This window comes from Lepisosteus oculatus, chromosome 4 (genome assembly GCF_040954835.1).
Source record: "Lepisosteus oculatus isolate fLepOcu1 chromosome 4, fLepOcu1.hap2, whole genome shotgun sequence".
In the NCBI taxonomy this organism is placed as follows: domain Eukaryota; kingdom Metazoa; phylum Chordata; class Actinopteri; order Semionotiformes; family Lepisosteidae; genus Lepisosteus; species Lepisosteus oculatus.
The window spans coordinates 53,658,256-53,676,641 of record NC_090699.1 but is presented as its reverse complement, the minus strand read 5'-3'; the positions used below and the strand labels follow the sequence as shown (position 1 = coordinate 53,676,641).

The 18,386-nt window shown below is 39.6% G+C and overlaps 2 protein-coding genes across 3 annotated transcripts in view; both read left to right on the top strand.

Moving 5' to 3' along the window:
- The window catches only part of fancd2 (FA complementation group D2), a 37,414-nt gene extending 30,726 nt beyond the window's left edge, over positions 1 to 6,688 (top strand). The window contains exons 42-44 of the mRNA XM_015347306.2: positions 150 to 296; positions 676 to 768; positions 5,511 to 6,688. Of these exons, the coding sequence (XP_015202792.2) occupies positions 150 to 296; positions 676 to 768; positions 5,511 to 5,582 (312 nt within the window). The 3' untranslated portion in view covers positions 5,583 to 6,688. The remainder of the gene's footprint in view (positions 1 to 149; positions 297 to 675; positions 769 to 5,510) is intronic.
- A 300-nt stretch (positions 6,689 to 6,988) lies between these two features.
- LOC102696702 (testis expressed 264, ER-phagy receptor) overlaps positions 6,989 to 18,386 on the top strand; it is a 145,510-nt gene continuing 134,112 nt past the window's right edge. Inside the window, exon 1 of one of the 2 annotated variants that reach the window (XM_015347378.2) lies at positions 6,989 to 8,032. In XM_015347378.2, the coding sequence (XP_015202864.2) occupies positions 7,769 to 8,032 (264 nt within the window). In that variant the 5' untranslated portion in view covers positions 6,989 to 7,768. The remainder of the gene's footprint in view (positions 8,033 to 18,386) is intronic. The other variant, XM_006630701.3, reaches the window with a different exon arrangement.

The following is an 18,386-nucleotide window of genomic DNA, read 5'->3' as shown; positions in this document are numbered from 1 at the left end:
CTTTTTATGTTTTTGTGAGAACCAAGGTTTAAACCTCTATGACTTTTTCTTTTGGCCAAGTTTCCAGCACATTAACATTGTAAAATGTCTTTATTTTTCCTTATTGCTCAAGCCAGAGTGTCACCTAAACCTTGAGGTTCTGGTTTCAGATCCGACAGGACACAGGACTGACAAATCACGTGCCAGTGCTGAAGAAGACCCTGGAGCAGTTTGTGTATCGCGTGAAGGCCACTCTCGTCCTCAACAGCTGCCAGGAGGCTTTCTGGCTAGGAAACCTCAAGAACAGAGACCTGCAGGTATTGCTACATTACCAACTGCGTAGCCTTTAAAAGGGCAAAAAGGTCATTAGCACCTAGGAAAAAGTGCTAATGCAAAGTAAAAGTAAAAACAGTTTTGTTATAGTTTAAATACAAAAAAGATCATAACAAAATGTCTTTAATAATATTTCATTTGTACCAGATTTGTCTGGCTGTGCTCACTCAAGAAGAATATAAACCAAAGGGTTTATCATGGATATCTAGAAGTTTTGACTTGTACAGCTTCACAATGTAATGTGAGGTTAACATTCTCTGGAACGCTTGTGTTTTTACATAGAATTTCTGTTTTCCTGAGCACAGTGTGGTCTTGTGAGCCCGTCACTTTTTTTTTCATTTCTGTGTCTGTGGTGTTCCCTAGGGTGAGGAGATCTTGTCGCAGAGATCTCAGGCCAGTGACGAGGAGGATGAGCAACAGGTCTCACAGCTGCCAAAGGAGCAGTCTGAAGAAGAGGTACTGGGGCTCGTTTTCTCGTTTCCAGACTCTGACTCCGACCTCTGCTACTGTCGCACACAGTCACTTGAAATCCTGCAGTTGGGGCTTCTTTTCTTCTGAGCACGCCCAATGAATGACGGTGTTGGACTCGGAAACAGTGGGGCTAACCAGCTTGGTTATTGGATGCTGTCTGCTTGTCCAGTCTGGTTATCTAAAGTACAGTGAAAAGAATCAACCACAGGCAATTTCCCCTTCCTTTTTATTGCTCAAACCAGATCATACATCTCTGAGGATTCATAGCCAGACAGCTCGTTCCAGCTCAGTCTTGACCCCCCTGCATCTGGATTTAACAGCAGTGCTGAATGGAACAGTAGTGGAGGTGGGATTTATCCACAGCAGAGTCCCTAATGTGAAACTTCACTTCACTCACTTCATGGTGTTTATCATGTACAGGTCAATTCAGCAAAATGTGCAAGATCTTTTCTTACATAAGCATATCCTGCCCTACATAGAGTGATCTTTTTAAAAGGTCAATCTTTGTTATGTTCTGTAGATAAGATAAGTAGAGTTTCTCAGTTAATTATTACGTGCTTTGCCAGGGTCTTTTCAATGAGGTACACACATACTTTATCAAGCACCCAAGATGTGAAGTAAATTTCTATATATACAGTGCCTTGCGAAAGTATTCGGCCCCCTTGAACTTTTCAACCTTTTGCCACATTTCAGGCTTCAAACATAAAGATATAAATTTTTTATTTTATGTGAAGAATCACCAACAAGTGGGACACAATTGTGAAGTGGAACGAAATCTATTGGATTTTTGAAACTTTTTTAACTAATAAAAAAATGAAAAGTGGGGCGTGCAAAATTATTCGGCCCCCTTGCGTTAATACTTTGTAGAGCCACCTTTTGCTGCGATTACAGCTGCAAGTCGCTTGGGGTATGTCTCTATCAGTTTTGCACATCGAGAGACTGAAATTCTTGCCCATTCTTCCTTGCAAAACAGCTCGAGCTCAGTGAGGTTGGATGGAGAGCGTTTGTGAACAGCAGTTTTCAGCTCTTTCCACAGATTCTCGATTGGATTCAGGTCTGGACTTTGACTTGGCCATTCAAACACCTGGATACGTTTATTTGTGAACCATTCCTTTGTAGATTTTGCTGTATGTTTGGGATCATTGTCTTGTTGGAAGATAAATCTCCGTCCCAGTTTCAGGTCTTTTGCAGACTCCAACAGGTTTTCATCCAGAATGGTCCTGTATTTGGCTGCATCCATCTTCCCCTCAATTTTAACCATCTTCCCTGTCCCTGCTGAAGAAAAGCAGGCCCAAACCATGATGCTGCCACCACCATGTTTGACAGTGGGGATGGTGTGTTGAGGGTGATGAGCTGTGTTGCTTTTACGCCAAACATATCGTTTTGCATTGTGGCCAAAAAGTTCGATTTTGGTTTCATCTGACCAGAGCACCTTCTTCCACATGTTTGGGGTGTCTCCCAGGTGGCTTGTGGCAAACTTTAGACGAGACTTTTTATGGATATCTTTGAGAAATGGCTTTCTTCTTGCCACTCTTCCATAAAGGCCAGATTTGTGCAGTGTAAGACTGATTGTTGTCCTATGGACAGACTCTCCCACCTCAGCTGTAGTTCTCTGCAGTTCATCCAGAGTGATCATGGGCCTCTTGGCTGCATCTCTGATCAGTCTTCTCCTTGTCTGAGCTGAAAGTTTAGAGGGACGGCCAGGTCTTGGTAGATTTGCAGTGGTCTGATACTCCTTCCATTTCAAGATGATCGCTTGCACAGTGCTCCTTGGGATGTTTGAAGCTTGGGAAATCTTTTTGTATCCAAATCCGGCTTTAAACTTCTCCACAACAGTATTACGGACCTGCCTGGTGTGTTCCTTGGTCTTCATGATGCTCTCTGCGCTTTCAACAGAACCTTGAGACTATCACAGAGCAGGTGCATTTATACAGAGACTTGATTACACACAGGTGGATTCTATTTATCACCATCAGTCATTTAGGACAATATTGGATCATTCAGAGATCCTCGCTGAACTTCTGGAGTGAGTTTGCTGCACTGAAAGTAAAGGGGCCGAATAATTTTGCACGCCCCACTTTTCATTTTTTTATTAGTTAAAAAAGTTTCAAAAATCCAATAGATTTCGTTCCACTTCACAATTGTGTCCCACTTGTTGGTGATTCTTCACATAAAATAAAAAATTTATATCTTTATGTTTGAAGCCTGAAATGTGGCAAAAGGTTGAAAAGTTCAAGGGGGCCGAATACTTTCGCAAGGCACTGTATAAAATTGGAATTGAATACCTGGTAAGACAATTCACAAGATCATACTTATCTCTTCAAATTGTATACATTTTGTTTTCTTAAAAAAGTCAGCCTCCTAAATAATGCTCCATCGTCCTTTATATTGCCAATATGTAAGTAACAGTATTATGAAAGGTTCCCTCCTTTCTCTAAAAATGTCCGTATTTTATCCGATCTGATTCCACACTTGGTGGAGGAGTCACAGCTTTGCCGTTATTAATTTCTGAAAGTGAACTTTCATTTCCAGGCTTTTACCCATTTAACTAATTCTAAAACTTCATGAAATTTTGCAGTCATGTAAAAAAAAATATACCCCTTTACGGATTTATGGTTTTACAGATTAAGACATATCTGACTTTCATTTAGTCCTCAAGTCCTAACAGTAGATAAATCTAACCTTAAGTGACAGGTAACTTTACTTTGTCATTTTTATTTATTAAACAAAAAAATCAGGCTACATTTAGTAGCTTTGTGTGAAAAAGTAGGAGCACCCCATGATTTAGTTACATGCGGTCCCCTCTTTAGCAGCAATAACGTGAAGTAAACATTTCCTGTAAGAATCTATCAGTATCTCTCCTCACTTGGGAGGGATTCTGGCCAATTCCCCCTTTACAATACTGCTTCAGATTGGATATATTTAAGTGCATCTGTTTATGCACAGCTCTCTTAAGGTCCTGTCACAGCATCTCAATGGGGTTGAGGTCTGGACTTTTAACTGGACCATTCCAGAATCCTGATTCTTTTCTTTTTCATCCATTCAGTTGTAGATTTACTGACGTGTTTTGGATCGCGCTGTTGCATGATCCACTTGTGGCTAACTTGTTGGACTGATTGTGTCACATTTTCCTCTAAATTGCACTGGTATAGGGAAGAATAGTGGTGGACTCAATGATTGTGAGGCATCCAGGTCCTGTGGCTGCAAAGCAGGCCCATATCATCACATGCTTGATGGTTGGAATGAGGTTCATGCATTATGGCCAAACAACTCCTTTTTGCTCTTATCTGTCCAGAGGGCGTTGTTCCAGAAGTCTTGTGGTTCAGTTCAGTTTATTGTCAAGTGCACAAGTGCAATGAAATGCTTATCATTCAGGCGCTGTTTTGCAAACCTAAGCCTTGCAGCAATGTTCTCTTTGGAGAGAAGGGGTTTTCTCCTGGCTTCCCTTCCATGATAGCCATTCTTGTTCAGTTTTCTCCTGATGGTTCTCTTGAACTCTAATGCTTACTGTATTGACAGAGGCCTGTAGATCCCTGGATGTAGCTCTTGAGTTCTTTGTGATCTCTAGGAGCATCATGTGGTCTGAACTCGGGGCGAATTTGCTGGGACGTGCACTCCTTGAACTTTCTCTATCTGTACAATTTTTTCTAACTGTGGAATGATTGACTTCATATAGGCTTTATAACCCTTCCCAGACTGATGAGCAGCAATGATTCCTTCTCTGAGACCATCGCAGATATCTCTTTTTTACTTAGGTGAGATGTGTTACCACAAACCTGAACACTTCAGACCAAACTGCCAAAGGTTCAGATTTTTATACACAGGTGGAAGATCTTCCTGATTATCATTTAATCATGAGCACATGTTCCAGTTACCTTGAAGCAAGCAGTAAGGGTGCACTTACTTTTTCTGAATCCTGCCTGATTATTTTTGTTTAATAAATAATGACAAAGTAAAGTTTGTGTGTGTGTTATCTGTCACATGAATTTAGATGTATCTACTGTTAGGACTCGATGAGCTTCTTCCAGGTCACTGTGAGCTCTGTCTGGATACTTTCACTCCATAGTAAATTAAGGTGTATCACTTTCTTGCTTTTATCACAAGAACAGTAATCAGATTATATAACACAATTTTCTACTATTGTGTCAAAAGCAAATTTAATTAAAAACCAGTTTCATAAAGTCCTACTTTTCATTAAATTGCCTGTTTTTTTTTCCCCACTAACACTCGTTTGCTGCTTCATCTTCTCTTTGCTCACAAGGTGTCCAATGATCCAAAATGCCCTTTAGGCAGTTGCAATGTTTAAATAGTGAGATCCAGCCAGTAGAATTCTGGGTTGGTTAATACACTGAATGTGCTGACTTTATTTTTTAAGAACAAGTAGAATGTGGACAGGTTATTTGTTATATTAATATTAGTAATAAAGGGGGTCAAAAAGCTAAATTAGGTTAAAAATTTATGGTGGAGCGGTGGATCTGTAGCTAAGGATCTGTGCCTGTGGCTGGAAGGTTGCCAGTTCAAATCCCGCAGCCGGCAGAGGAATCCTACTCCGTTGGGCCCCTGAGCAGGGCCCTTAACCCCAACTGCTCCAGGGGCGCCATACAATGGCAGACCCTGCGCTCTGACCCCAGGCTCTTTCCCTGTCTGTGTGTCTCATGGAGAATTTCATCTTTTGAGGTCCCCGCTTCATCCTTGGTTTACAGTGTGTTTTTTCTCCTCTTAAACAGGAGGTGAGGAGCGACTCTGAAGCTAGGAAGAGCGGGCAGGAGAATGACGAAAGTACCGATGACTCGGATTAGACGCCCCCTGGTGGAGAGAGGGCCACAGGATTTAGCAAGGTCCCTTAGAGCTGCTGTCAGCGTGGTCTGGTCCTATGGTGTCTGTATGGCCTCCTCCAGCCTCACAACTCTACCAGCGCTCCAGACAGCGTTGTAGTCTACTGCTAGTGACATACTCATTCTGCTAAAGCTATTCATCATCATAAGTGGTGCAGCTATGGATGATGAGTCCAAACGGTTTTACACAGATATACAACGAAAGTTAAGAATTTAGCAGTGGTCACAGAAGAACGAACACTGTTTTGACTTTTTATTGAAGTGGATAAAGAGACTGTGTTCAGACCAGTCACTGCTCTATTAAACTAGTGTAAACAGGCTTATACTAGTTTACTTAAATTCATCTTAATTAGACTTCAGATGGAAACATTCATTTCTATCTTTGTTTACACCCACTCCACTGGCAGTATCTAGATGTAACCTGTACTTAATCTTAATCTCGAGCTCATTTCATCCATGAGCTCTTCTTTAAAAAGACCCTTCTTCACAACATATTGTAGTAATGTGCTGCTGAATTTGTAGAAATGTTTAAATTCTAAATATGGAGTCGGAAGGATTTTAATTTAATTTTGTTTAGGCAAATAGCCACTTGGGAAATGGAAGACGGAGTGAAAATTACTCCTGGAAAACAGAGTTGGGGATCCATATTGAAGTATTTGTATTAGGATGATTTGCAAAGCTGAACAAGATGGAATCTTTTGATATAACCTAGATTTTCACAGTAAAGTTCTCTGAAAAAAATACTGTATGTGAGGTTTCTAATGTAGTATACATTCATGCAGGTCATTTTTATTTTGTAACTTTGACATTGTTGAGTTATAAATAAAAACATTGCACATTTAAAGCTTGTTAAATAACATGTTATTCAAAAGAAAACGGTTTATATAGTTTTGGGGAAAAATATTAGTTTTATGTGAATGTTAACTCAGTTTAAAATGGTCTTTGTGGCTTGTACACTGTTGTATGAATGTTTTGTACAGCACTTAAAAAGTTATTGTTCCAAATATAAATTATCTGTTCAATACATAGATGTGATATCCTGCTTGAAGTATAATATCTATAAAGACATAATTTTGGGCGAAGATGGTACCCTTGTCATTTTAATTTGTATTGGTTCTCTCCAAAAATATTGTTGGGTCGATAAACATTTTAAGTTTTTAGAAGTCCTGGAATGGAAGAACCTTTTTATTCAGAAAGAAATCTTACTTTAAAACGAAAGATAAAATGAAAATGTAAACACGCTCAAGATCAAAGGGAATAACTATACAATTTATGAACTCGGCCGTGTTTGAAACGGTAAGATCTATCGGCTTTTGTGCTCTGACACTACAGCGCACTAGATAATGCTGACTTAGCTGAGGATGTGACAGCAGCAGGAAGTCTGTCTGTGATTTAGTGATTTTGGGGAAGGCTCAGCCGTTCCTGCTGAACAAAAAGGCATAGTTTATCAACCTGGGACACGTATGTAAAATGGCAACTGCTGTCTTTAACTAGGAAATCTAATCTCCACCTTGTAACACCGAGTCTTCGTCTTCTTACCTAGTACCTTCCTTTCAAAGGATGTTGATGGGACAGCTTCAGCTCTAAGCTGGTCGGTACCAATATTCACTAAAGGTGGAGGAGAAAAAAAGGTTATTTTTGGTATTTTTTTTCTTCGTGCTTTACGTCTAATGTATTATACTTTTAGCAAAGTGTTATAGCTTTCTGTTTGCGGCACAGAACGATCGCTTAAGAGATTTTTGTATTTCGTACAACCCCCCTTGAGCGAAGTGGAACTTGGTGTATGCAGGAAGCTGTATGGCATGTCGCTGTGTTTAGGGAAATAAGCGGTGCAGCTACCCTTTGCGTCCTGCTTTTGGAAAAATTCTTGTGTCCACGTTAACGGATGTAATAATTACACGGCACTTGAATGCAAAAAAAAATACAGGTCCTAGCTGTTGTTTAAGACCGGGTTAAAGGACGCACCAGTAGAATCCGACGGGTTTATGTACTTTGATCATTGCTTACTTGTGGAAAGGTAGATTTAATCAGAGCTTGACAGCGTCACCCCAAGAGCCAACGGGGACAGGTGTATTGCCTTGTTTTGTAAGACGTAAAAACGAGCAAAAACAACAACAACACAATCCTTGTGCCTCCGATTGATCTTATTGATGATCATGTCTGATCTGGTATTGCTGGCGCCGATTGGCTTTCTGTTACTGGGTCTGTTGCTCACTATTCTGGGGTATGTGCTGTATTCGGGACTGTTAACGGAAATCATCGTCCGGACTGGATCTCCCCCGATCAGGAATATCACCATTGCCTACAAATTCAAACAGGGTCCGTATAAGGAGTGCGGATCTCTCTTCACCGAAAGCTGCAGCATCGGCCCGAAGCTTTCTTCAATCGGTGTGTACTATGATGACCCTAAACAGGTGAGCTAGCAACGGGTGCCATTCTCCGCCTGTTCAGTTTTAGCATTTCGACACAATTGCAATTTTTAACTGGCTCCGAACCGATAGGATTTTTTAAGAAACACGTGATTGTTTAAGGGCAGTTCATTTAGGTTTTATTGAAGCCAAATTCAGCTTTCCAGCCTGTACTAAGAACTTTATTGGATAGGTTTCAAGTGGCACCTTTGGGCATGGAAATCGAAAGCGTGGCACTTCCTATTCTGGAATTTCCCTGCAAGTAGCAGGGAATTAGCCTGCTACTTTAATTTAGCCTCTGGAAAAAGTGATGTGGTGGGCCGTGGCACTGAATCCAGACATGTTATTCATGGCTAAGTCTCATTTAGCCCGAGCATGTGTATTTTATAAATCTAACCACCAGTTTCTGTTCATGGTTTCTGTTTTTATGTCATTACGTCACTTCCAAGACAAGCAGAGATGTCAAATGATCAAATAAACCTTCTATGATAATGTTTTAGCCACAGTTTTTAAAACTTATAATTTATTATTTTTATCTTGTGCCCATCTTCGGATGTCAAGAATGTCAAATGAAGCCAAAACTCTGTTCAGAAACTTTGGAACACCTTTGATGTTATAATAATAGCGATAAAAGTGATCAGTGCCATAAAAATATTAGAACCATTCTGGAATTTGTTGCAAGTCAATGAAGATGATGACAGAGACAGTATGTGCAGCACATCGACTGCAATCAGAAGAACCTTGCACTGAAAGTAGCACCCCCTTGTGAGCATTTACTTTGCTACTTGTACCATGGTATTTCTGCACTTTTGTTTAGTCCTACTGAAGAGTTACTGTAGTTTTTTTTTATTTCTAAGGTTTTAACAGCTAATCTTGTTTAAAATGATGGTGTTTTTAAAAGAAAAACTTGTTGAAATATGGGAAATGACAGTAAAAATGTAGCAAATCCATCATGAAAGTGCACAAATGCTATTGAAATTTACCTAGTTAAACGTTTGTTAAGTTGGGCCTTAGGTTTTTATGTTCTATAGGCTGTTCTGTTTAGAAGGTGTTATTCACGACCAGAGGAATCCTGTTATGGCCATACATATTTAAATACACATGTGGAAGGAGATGGTTAATATATACTGCAAACAAAGAAATGCCAGATTATGAACTAAGCAGGCAATGTTTACTAATCCTTCTTTTCCTTCTAAAGTAGGGCTGAAAGGGTTTTCTCTTGGCACATCAGTGCCAGGCCTGAAACTGTGTTGCTGAGTTGCTGTGCGGCTGTGAACTTGCTCTTTTGGCACAGCAGTTGCCTTGTCGTAATAGGGCCCAGGAGCTCTTATAGTATTATCTACTCATGTTCCTGGCAGAAAGCTTAGACTGCTCTGAAAAATACTTTGTGCGTATGAGTTTGAAGGAAGGTTTCTTTTTTTCCTTGGACTTTCTGTTTCAAAGGTTTTTGTTTTCCTTAGGATAGCAGTGCTGTCATAAAATAACAGCCAGTTGTACTGCAATTTTAGTTCTTGTCCTTTTATTGACAGATGAAGTAAAATTGTTTTTTTTTGTAGCATTTAAAGTGGGGTGGAGGATGGAGGTGGCTTTATTTCACAAAGAGGCCTAATGCACATATAACAGAAATTCTATTAAATGTTTATATTTTCGGAGATAACTTTGTAGACATATTTGGAAACATTAGAGACAGTGTTAAAATTTTTTTGGAGGTATTAAAGAATGAACTTGTGCTGGCACTGTGATTTTTGGACAGAATTTGTGATCATTTGTTGTTCAGCATGGAGGTTTCCAGCATTTCCAATGAATTTAATACTTGGTACATGTAGCAAAGATTGGAATAAATCATTAGAATGTGCATGACAAATATTTTTTGTATGCCAAATGTTTTGGAATGACATTGGACACCTGTGCCTTTCAGCATTCACATTTGTTCTTAGACTATTGAATCCGGATGAAATGGTTTCGTGAAATGAGTCTACTCTCTTAGTGTTTATTTTCTGGATCCTCAACAGGTCAGAATCATTAAAAGAATGAGCTTCAGTCTGAGTTTACCTTCAGATGTAAACACCTGCCTTTGATGGAAAAACAAATAAGGATTGTTAGGCATTATTTTATTCTTTGTGTCTTTCTGATGTTTTTTGTTTTGGAAACAGTGGTTCATGCCACAGGTCTACATCATAACATTGTAAACATCAGATCCCAAAAGAATACAGAAGCTAGTGTAAAGAAACTATTCTAAATATTCAAGGCATGTTAAAAATTGATTGTTTTTTTAAGGGTCTTTTGACACATACTGCATTGTTTTTTTTTTCTGCCTCCATAGACTTTCACATTGTTTCCCAAGTTTCCTTAGAAAGTGTAACTGGAAATAACTGATATATTGAAGCCAACAGCTCCAATGGGCATGAAGTCACCAAAGGTATTTTTTTTTAGAATAAGGCCCTTGCTGTTTTCCTTTCTAGTGAAACAAGCTTTATTCCAGTAAACAGCTGGTGAGGCCTCCTGTTCGCCGTTTTTTATAGAAGTCCAGAGTCAAAGCCACCAAGAGTGGCAAAATACATACTCGTTGCCTTCAATGATTCTGAAGAGTTGGAATCTGCTGATAAAGTGTTCTGATAATGGCCTTGTTTTTTTTGGCAGGTCTAGGAGGGCTTGGGTGGTAAAAGTCAAATGAACGCATTACCAACTTCATCACATGCTTTTGCTGCTCCCTGTCTTTGTTGTCTCTGTACACAACAGCCACAATCCTGAGTGGGGAAAAAAAACAAGAATGAATAGGGGGTTTTGTGGACCCACAAAACAAAGCTTTTCTTGGTGCAAATGAAGGAACTGTGCTGGGAAGGGGGTCTACTGTGTTAGATCTTCTGTGTTTATTTTAAAGATTAGTTGCTAGATGATTAGAAGAGAACAACGAAAGAGGATAATTTGGTAGCCCTCAGTGGTTGATGAGACCATACCTGAAAGCTTTTATGCCACCAAGCGAGGAAGCTATAGATTTTGGATAAAAGGCATTTTCATTTTTAACCCTGGTCACAAATTAGCAATACTAGAATTTCTTTACACTCATCTCTTGCCTTTTTTCTGGGTCAGGTTAAATAGTAACTTTGTTCCTGGAAAATTATGCGATTTGTTCTTACCTATGGGGAGCACTGCAGCCCAACACTCTTTGCACTAATTTCTTTTGTAAATGCGTTGGCATGATAATCACCCACAGCACGTAATATATATGAACTGTCAGATGTGGACGAGCAGTAAGAAAAAACATGACTTTTCTCTGAATGCAGGTTTGTTGTTTTCTAGAGATTTGGTTCTAATGAACCTGATACAGCTTGAGAGGTATGTGAAATACACGTCCCTTACTTCTGATGAAATGATTACGCTTTTCTGGAGACTATGAGTTGTTAGACAGTTGAGTTCTGAAGCAGTTGAGGTCATAATTCAGTAACTGTGAAAGCTGATTGCTTATCAGATTGCTGTAGTTAACTATTTGAAGGTAAGTGGAAGTGCCTATGTACTGTTCTCTCTAGGTATTAAAGGCTGTGATCTCTAAGCACATCTGTACTTCGATTTATTGTTAAGCATGGCACAGTGTCGCAGTGGTTAGCATTGCTGCCACAGTGCTGGGGTCCTGGGTTCAGTTCCTGGGTTGCTGTCTGCATGGTGTTTGTATGTTCTCTCCGTGTTTGGGTGGGTTTTCTCCAGGTGCTCTGGTTTCCTCCCACATGCTGGTAGATTAATTTGCTTCAGGGAAAATTGTCCCTGGTTTGAGTTTGTGCGTGTTTGTGTCTTTGTATACCCTGTGATGGGCTTGTGTGGTGTCCAGGGTGCCTTGTGTCCAGCTCCCCCACAACCCTCTATATTGAATAAAGCAGTTATTATTATTAAGTGCTTTTGGGTGGCATTATTGTCTTATAGCAGTGTGTGGAAAGTCATGTCTTGTCAGTGCAGTAGTTTAGAAGGAAACGGTTACATGTTGAAACAAACTACATGTGTGTTTTCATTGTACTTTTCCTAGCTGCTGGTTTTCCGTGTCATTGCTGAGGTATGTGTGATTCAGTGTTAGGGGCTATAAACTTATTATGTTTATGTACTTTTCAGAGGAATTCAGAACACTGGCATACCCTCTGATTTAAGAGACTCAAAATCACTGGTAATAGCCCTGCCTAAACACTTAGTCACTACATCCCTATAATGAACTGCAGAACTGTTCTTCAGCTGTGTATTATTAAATGGGTTTTGTGGGCTTATATTTTTTCTTCTGAGAAATGTTATTTTAGTTTGGGTTCACAGAATAGGAATTGAACAGTCCGACTGTCTTTTAAATAACGATGATTATCAATTGTGTGATAGGTGAACTTATTGAAAGCTGCCCAGACCTCCTTTGCCATCTCGCAGTTTATAAAATAGTTTATAAAATAGTTTATTACTGTAGGTTAAATCTTTGTAAGGTTTCTCCAGAAAACACTGTGACAGGATATTCCTTCCAAATATCTTTTTATTTTGCTTGTGCTAGTATGTACTTTGCTTTCAGAAAGTGGATTACAAAACTACAAAGGAAAGGAGGGCATTGGGCCCATCTAGCCATTTTAAAACAGCCTGAAATTTCTTAAGTGTGATATTCTGTCAGCTAACATTTAAGGAAAATGTAATAGTTATGTAACTTACTTGTATGTGGAAACCCTTGGTTTATACCACATTTTCAAGACTATCTGCTTGAGTGAAAGTGTAGTCAGATTTTCTCAACACTCATTTCATTACAGTATATGGAGTTCTTCATTTGTTTAAAAAATGCAGTAGGTAGGCTGGCTGTGAAAGTCTGGGATGTTGGCAAGGACAGTTGAGCCCCAGAAAGTACCAGTATGGCTTGGTGAACATTCAACATTAGGATAGCAAGTCTTGTAAAGAGTGTTAAATGTGGCAACAATTAAGCAGTACAGGCAGACCATTAAAAGGGTTTGGTTCCTCTTGCTTGTTTAGAAAATAGTGGCTCATTGATCCAAGAATTTAAATTCCCGAAAAGCCCAAATAGTGAGGTATAACTTAGCTGGTTTAAAGCTGCTTGAATTTGTTCTGGACACCACCTGCTGTTTTTTACAGAGGATGCTTTCTAATTAAAGCTTCGTTAAATCGAATTCCTGTGTGATTACACTTGTATACTGTTTGGTTGTTAAACCTCAAGTAGTCCATTGGGCTGGCTTTGTCAGTACCATTCTGTGTTTTAAATAAATGTATCAAGTCCCCTTCTAATATCTTCAGGACTCAATAAAATGCTGTATTTGTTTCTAATTACTGCCTAGGTTAGTTTTTCATTTCCGTACAGTAAATGAAAAAAGAGCCAATGGTGTTGCTGAATAAAATAATCTCAGAGGGAGCAGTATTGGCAGAGATCTGGTTGTCCAAAAGAAGATGCTACTTCGTGTCAGCCAAAGTGAAAGTCATTCTGCAGTGATGTCAGACACGGTGTGGTCACATTTTCCAAAGGTCAGTGGCATACTTTCACGGCCCCGCCCTGGAGAAGCAGATGAGATCCAGATTTGCTGACATTCCGCACCCTGTCTGAGGATGAGTGCTCACACCCTGTTGCTAGACTGGCTGTGTTGGCCCCATGAAACCGTGTGGTTCAGTTTCTTGAACCCCAAAAAATGTACTGCCCTTCCTTTCGTTTTACACTCTCTGCAATGTTGAGCCCTTGGGGGTACAGCCACTCCCTGACTTACAACATGTAAATCAGATATCATGTAAAAGGTTGTGTCTGGCCTCAGGCTTATTCCACATATGGCTTTGTTGGCCAAATGGAAACCATGCTCTTATGTGTCTGTTTTCTGGAATAATCTCCGCCATGTTTTCTCAGTTTTACCCTTTTAGTCCTGCCTGAAAAGTGCTCTGGTGATGTGGAAGTAGCTGGAGTTGTGAAAAGGAGTCATACAACGCTCTGTATGAGTGCAGTTTTATTATTATAGCACAGTATGTTATTGCAATGGTGTAATTTTGGTTTACAACAGTACTGTAATTATAATAATGATAACAGTTGTAAGTATTCATGTACTGTATAAGAGTGCATTCTCCATCCATCCATTTTCTACCCACTTTCTTCCCACTCAGGGTCTTGGGGGAACCGGATCCTATTCTGGAAAGTAATGGGCACAAGGCAGGGCACACCCTGGACAGGATGCCAATCACAGGGCAGAGACAGATGCAAGAACACATACACTTTTCCCAAGAGCCAGTTAACCTACCACTATGTCTTTGGATTGTGGGAGGAAACTGGAGCATCTGGAGGAAAACTTCACACGAACACAGGGAGAACATATAAACGCCACACAGATAGCACCCCAGATCTGAACCTAGGGCCCCAGGGCTACAAGACAGTAATGCCAACCACTGTGCCACCATGCCACCTGTGCATTCTCACTTGTGTAAATTTTGGCTTACCTAAATAAGTACTTATTTGAGTTGAGAAGTATTAACCTGTTAGCATTTGACTGCTGCACTGCTATATACAGCAGCTGCCCAGAAATAACATTAATTGAGGTCCTAAGAAAGAAGAAAAAAGCATAACTCTAAAAGCCAGTGCAGTTGACAGCATTTGGGAATTGAGTTGACTGAAGTGTCAGAGTTCCCTGGCCCAGAAAGTGTGCTTTCCCTCTGTGGTCAGGCTCTGAGCTCTTGTTTTGGAGAGATTGCGGTGATTCATATGTGGATTCCTAAGATTAAGCTACTGTGACTGAGACGCTAGACCTACTTTCCCAGCATGTAGATCTGTTGAAAGAGAGAAGGAGAGAGAACATTGACAGAAACCAATCTATGTCCAAACAATGCCAGTTACCAATCTAGGTAAAGTAAGTGGCTCAAGGGTACAGCAGCATCACCAGCTTGTATTTTGAACACATGACCCTCTGGTCAAAAGTCCAGAGCCCCATACACTGTGCCACGCTGCAACCAATGGGTGGTACATCGAAATTCACTCCTTACTAGCTGCCTTCATGAAGAACGTAAAGTAAATGGACATTATTGTCTATGCTTCTAATTACCACTTTAACAGGCCTGCTAAGTACTGTTTCTTAAGTAAAGGAACAAACTGGCTGCAAAGGAAAAAAGTTAAGGTTAATTTCACAGTGAAAATATAATATTTTCAGTGTGGAATAAAAAACATAATGTTTTGGGCATTCATAACAGTGGAAATTTTGTTGTTTTTTCTATTTTCCAGCATGAAATTAACCTTTACTTTTTCCTTTGCACACTCTGACGTATGTTGAGCTCTCTACTCAAAATAAAATTGTGTAGGTACTGAATTTCTCCAAAAGCCTTTTTCATCACTGAAGCTACATTGCTTCCGATTGTACAGGCCAGGAAATACTGCATTGCTGAGGGTCAAGAGGACACAGTAAAAAAATGTAGGTCCTTTAATTGAGTTATGTCCTGTTTTTGTCTATTTTTTGTTGGTTTGGAACTGAGAATTTAATGCTTTAAGACAATTAAGTTTCTGGGTATGAATATTATATTCTAAATTGTCATTACTCCATTAATAGTGCCTTAAATTTACACAGTGCTGTTGGAAAAAATGGTCTCATAATTTCACTCTAACATTATATCAAAAACAAAAACAGGCCTGTTTGCCTTTCCCTGAATGCTGCAGTTAGAATAACCAGTTTTATAACTACAGTTCCTCTTGCTGTTTCGGCACCGTGTCAGCATTTTTTTTTTATTTTTAAGAAGGAAGGCAAACTATTCATCATTGTCTCTGGAAAAGATAAACCATATGCTGGAAATGTTTCTTTAGCTCCCTCCCTCCCATAATAATGACCTGTTTTAAAATTCAAAACAGGGTTCTTCATCGTCGGAATAGGACAGAGCCAACAGATAAATGGAAATTGCCTTTTTGACTTTTCCCCTTTGGGCTTTTGGTCCTTTATCCAGATACTGCTCAGAGTACAGTTTCTTTTCTCACTCAAATCCTGGGAGTCCGTTTTTATATTCAGAAAAGCCCTGGTGCTGACATGAATGGTTCATTAGCTTACAAACCCTAGTTTCTTCTCCTTGGAGGAACACAACACATTGTATTTTTTATGTCTCACATCACCGCATTCCAGAAGAAAAAGAGTACTCAGACAAAACTTGAGGGTCTTTATCTCCTGCTTCTCTCTCATTAGTGTCTCTACAGTCTTTTGCTGTCACATGCAAACAGCCCCAACTACGCTAATTCAGGCAGAGTTTAGTTACGCACATTGCCTGTGGAAACTTCAGGAAGATGCCATCACAAACAACCAATTACACTCTTCATGGGTTGCCAACCAATTGCCAATAATAATGACAGTGTGGCCTTTGGGTTGGTTATTTTCCACTCGGTTGCAGGGAGTTAAAAGGAAGTGGTTTCCTGAAATTAGCCACACAGTGCCCAGGGAAAGCAAATTAATGTTACTCTGTAAGTATGGTTCAGGGAAAATTCATGAGTGAATTAGATTGGTGTAACTCAGCCTAAAATGTCATGATTTTTAAGAATATTTGAGAAGACAACATATCAGTAACTGGGTAATCGGACAATGTATGCTCAATAATGTGACTATTCTGCATACTTAATTCAAGCCACATTGACCAAAGCATTGCCACCATATTGCCAGAGCTTAGAATCTGGAAGCTAAGCAAGGTTAGGCCTGATCAGTGATAGGAGACCTCTGAAGAAAACCAGGTTGCTGCTGGTGGGCCAGTAGAATTTCAAAACCCACAGCCCTGTATGGTGATCTGGGACAGTGTGCCATGATTCAGATTACACTTGAGTGGTGGATGTAGTGGGTCCTTTGCTACAGTACCCATAGAGTGCTTTGCAATGAACAGAGCTATACAAATGCAAGCAGTAGTGGCAATAATATTTACACGACCTTGCATAACTGCTGGCGCTGCTTGGATTCTGACTTTGATTTTGGCCTGGGCTGCCTTCTGCGTGGCGTTTTTCATGTTGGCGTCGGTCTTCTCTGGTTGCATCAGATTCCTTCCACAGATATGCTGACTAACTGGCATAATTGGTGTCTCTGAATTGTCCCTGTCTGTGCTCCCTGTCATGCCAAGCTGGCAGGGTGTAGTAATTAGGAAGTGTATTTTTATGTGGAGAGTGGCTGTAGGAAGACCACCTGTGTAAAAGTGATTTTCTGATAATGGTTATAGGTGTAGAAAACCTTAAATTTTCCTTAAATAATACTAATGGAAAAACCAGGGGTAATATCACTGTGTGTACTCCTTAGAAACACACAGGGGCCAAAGCAATATTTCACAGCAGTGCGTGGGGTGTCGTGGAATGATTTTTGTTGGATTTTAAGCATGACACTAAGTTTATGTCTGACAGTAGGGGTTGATAGTATATGCCAAGGCCTTGATTCTTTAAGATTTACTGCCAAATCCTGTATACAAACCCCCAAAAAACTTTTAATCTCAGGTCTTAACTTCAGTAATTAAGTGACTGATAAATAACTGGCAACTGATAAATTTAATATATATCTGATAGCCTGCTGTGGCTCAAAAAAGCAGTTTTTAAAAAAAAATACTCCTTCAGGTGTTGAATCAAGATGTTTGGTTAATCTGGGTACCAGTACAGCAACTATGTAATGATTTTTATAACCTTAAATTTATGAATAAGATATTTCAGATGTATATGAAACTTTAGTATATGTAAATTGTATATTGTAAATACATCTTTAAAAAAGTGGCAGCAATTGTGATATAATTTAAAAGGAAAGTACTTCCCTCTATTGGAGGGTGAATGAACCCTGTAGTTATGGGAAAGGTAATTGCATTTCTCGTACTACAAATATGGTGTATTCTGCACATGCACACAGGGTTTAATCACCTCTAGACATCCCAATTTTTAACTTGTTATTGTTAATATAGGACTTAATACCTAGCTTGTCATTGTAAATCTCAAGCTACCTTTGTGCATTGTGTGTAGTTGTTGATAACAGTTCAATTTTAAATATCTTTTTTGTTGTTCAGAGTATATTGGTCTATATTTGTGATATTCTCCTTGTCCTTGACAAAGTCTGTTCCGCAGGATTTCTAGGTAACTTACGATTCAAAGTAAGTAGTAAGAACTAAAATCACTCTGTCTTGTAGACAGGAGTGAACATTATACAACATATACAATAATTATTACCAGACTAGCAGGGTCACAGGAAATAAGGCCAAATCTATTAAAATGATCCTCAGTACTGCATAACACGATGACCTTTAATTTATAGGGATTTTACAAAGTCTCCCCTTTCACCTCCTTGTTTACACCTTTTAGCTGGCGAATTCTAAGGAAAACTCATACCGGCTTTCACCACTTGGTGACACCAGCTGCCTACTGATCTTGTAGAATGTTCAGAATGGG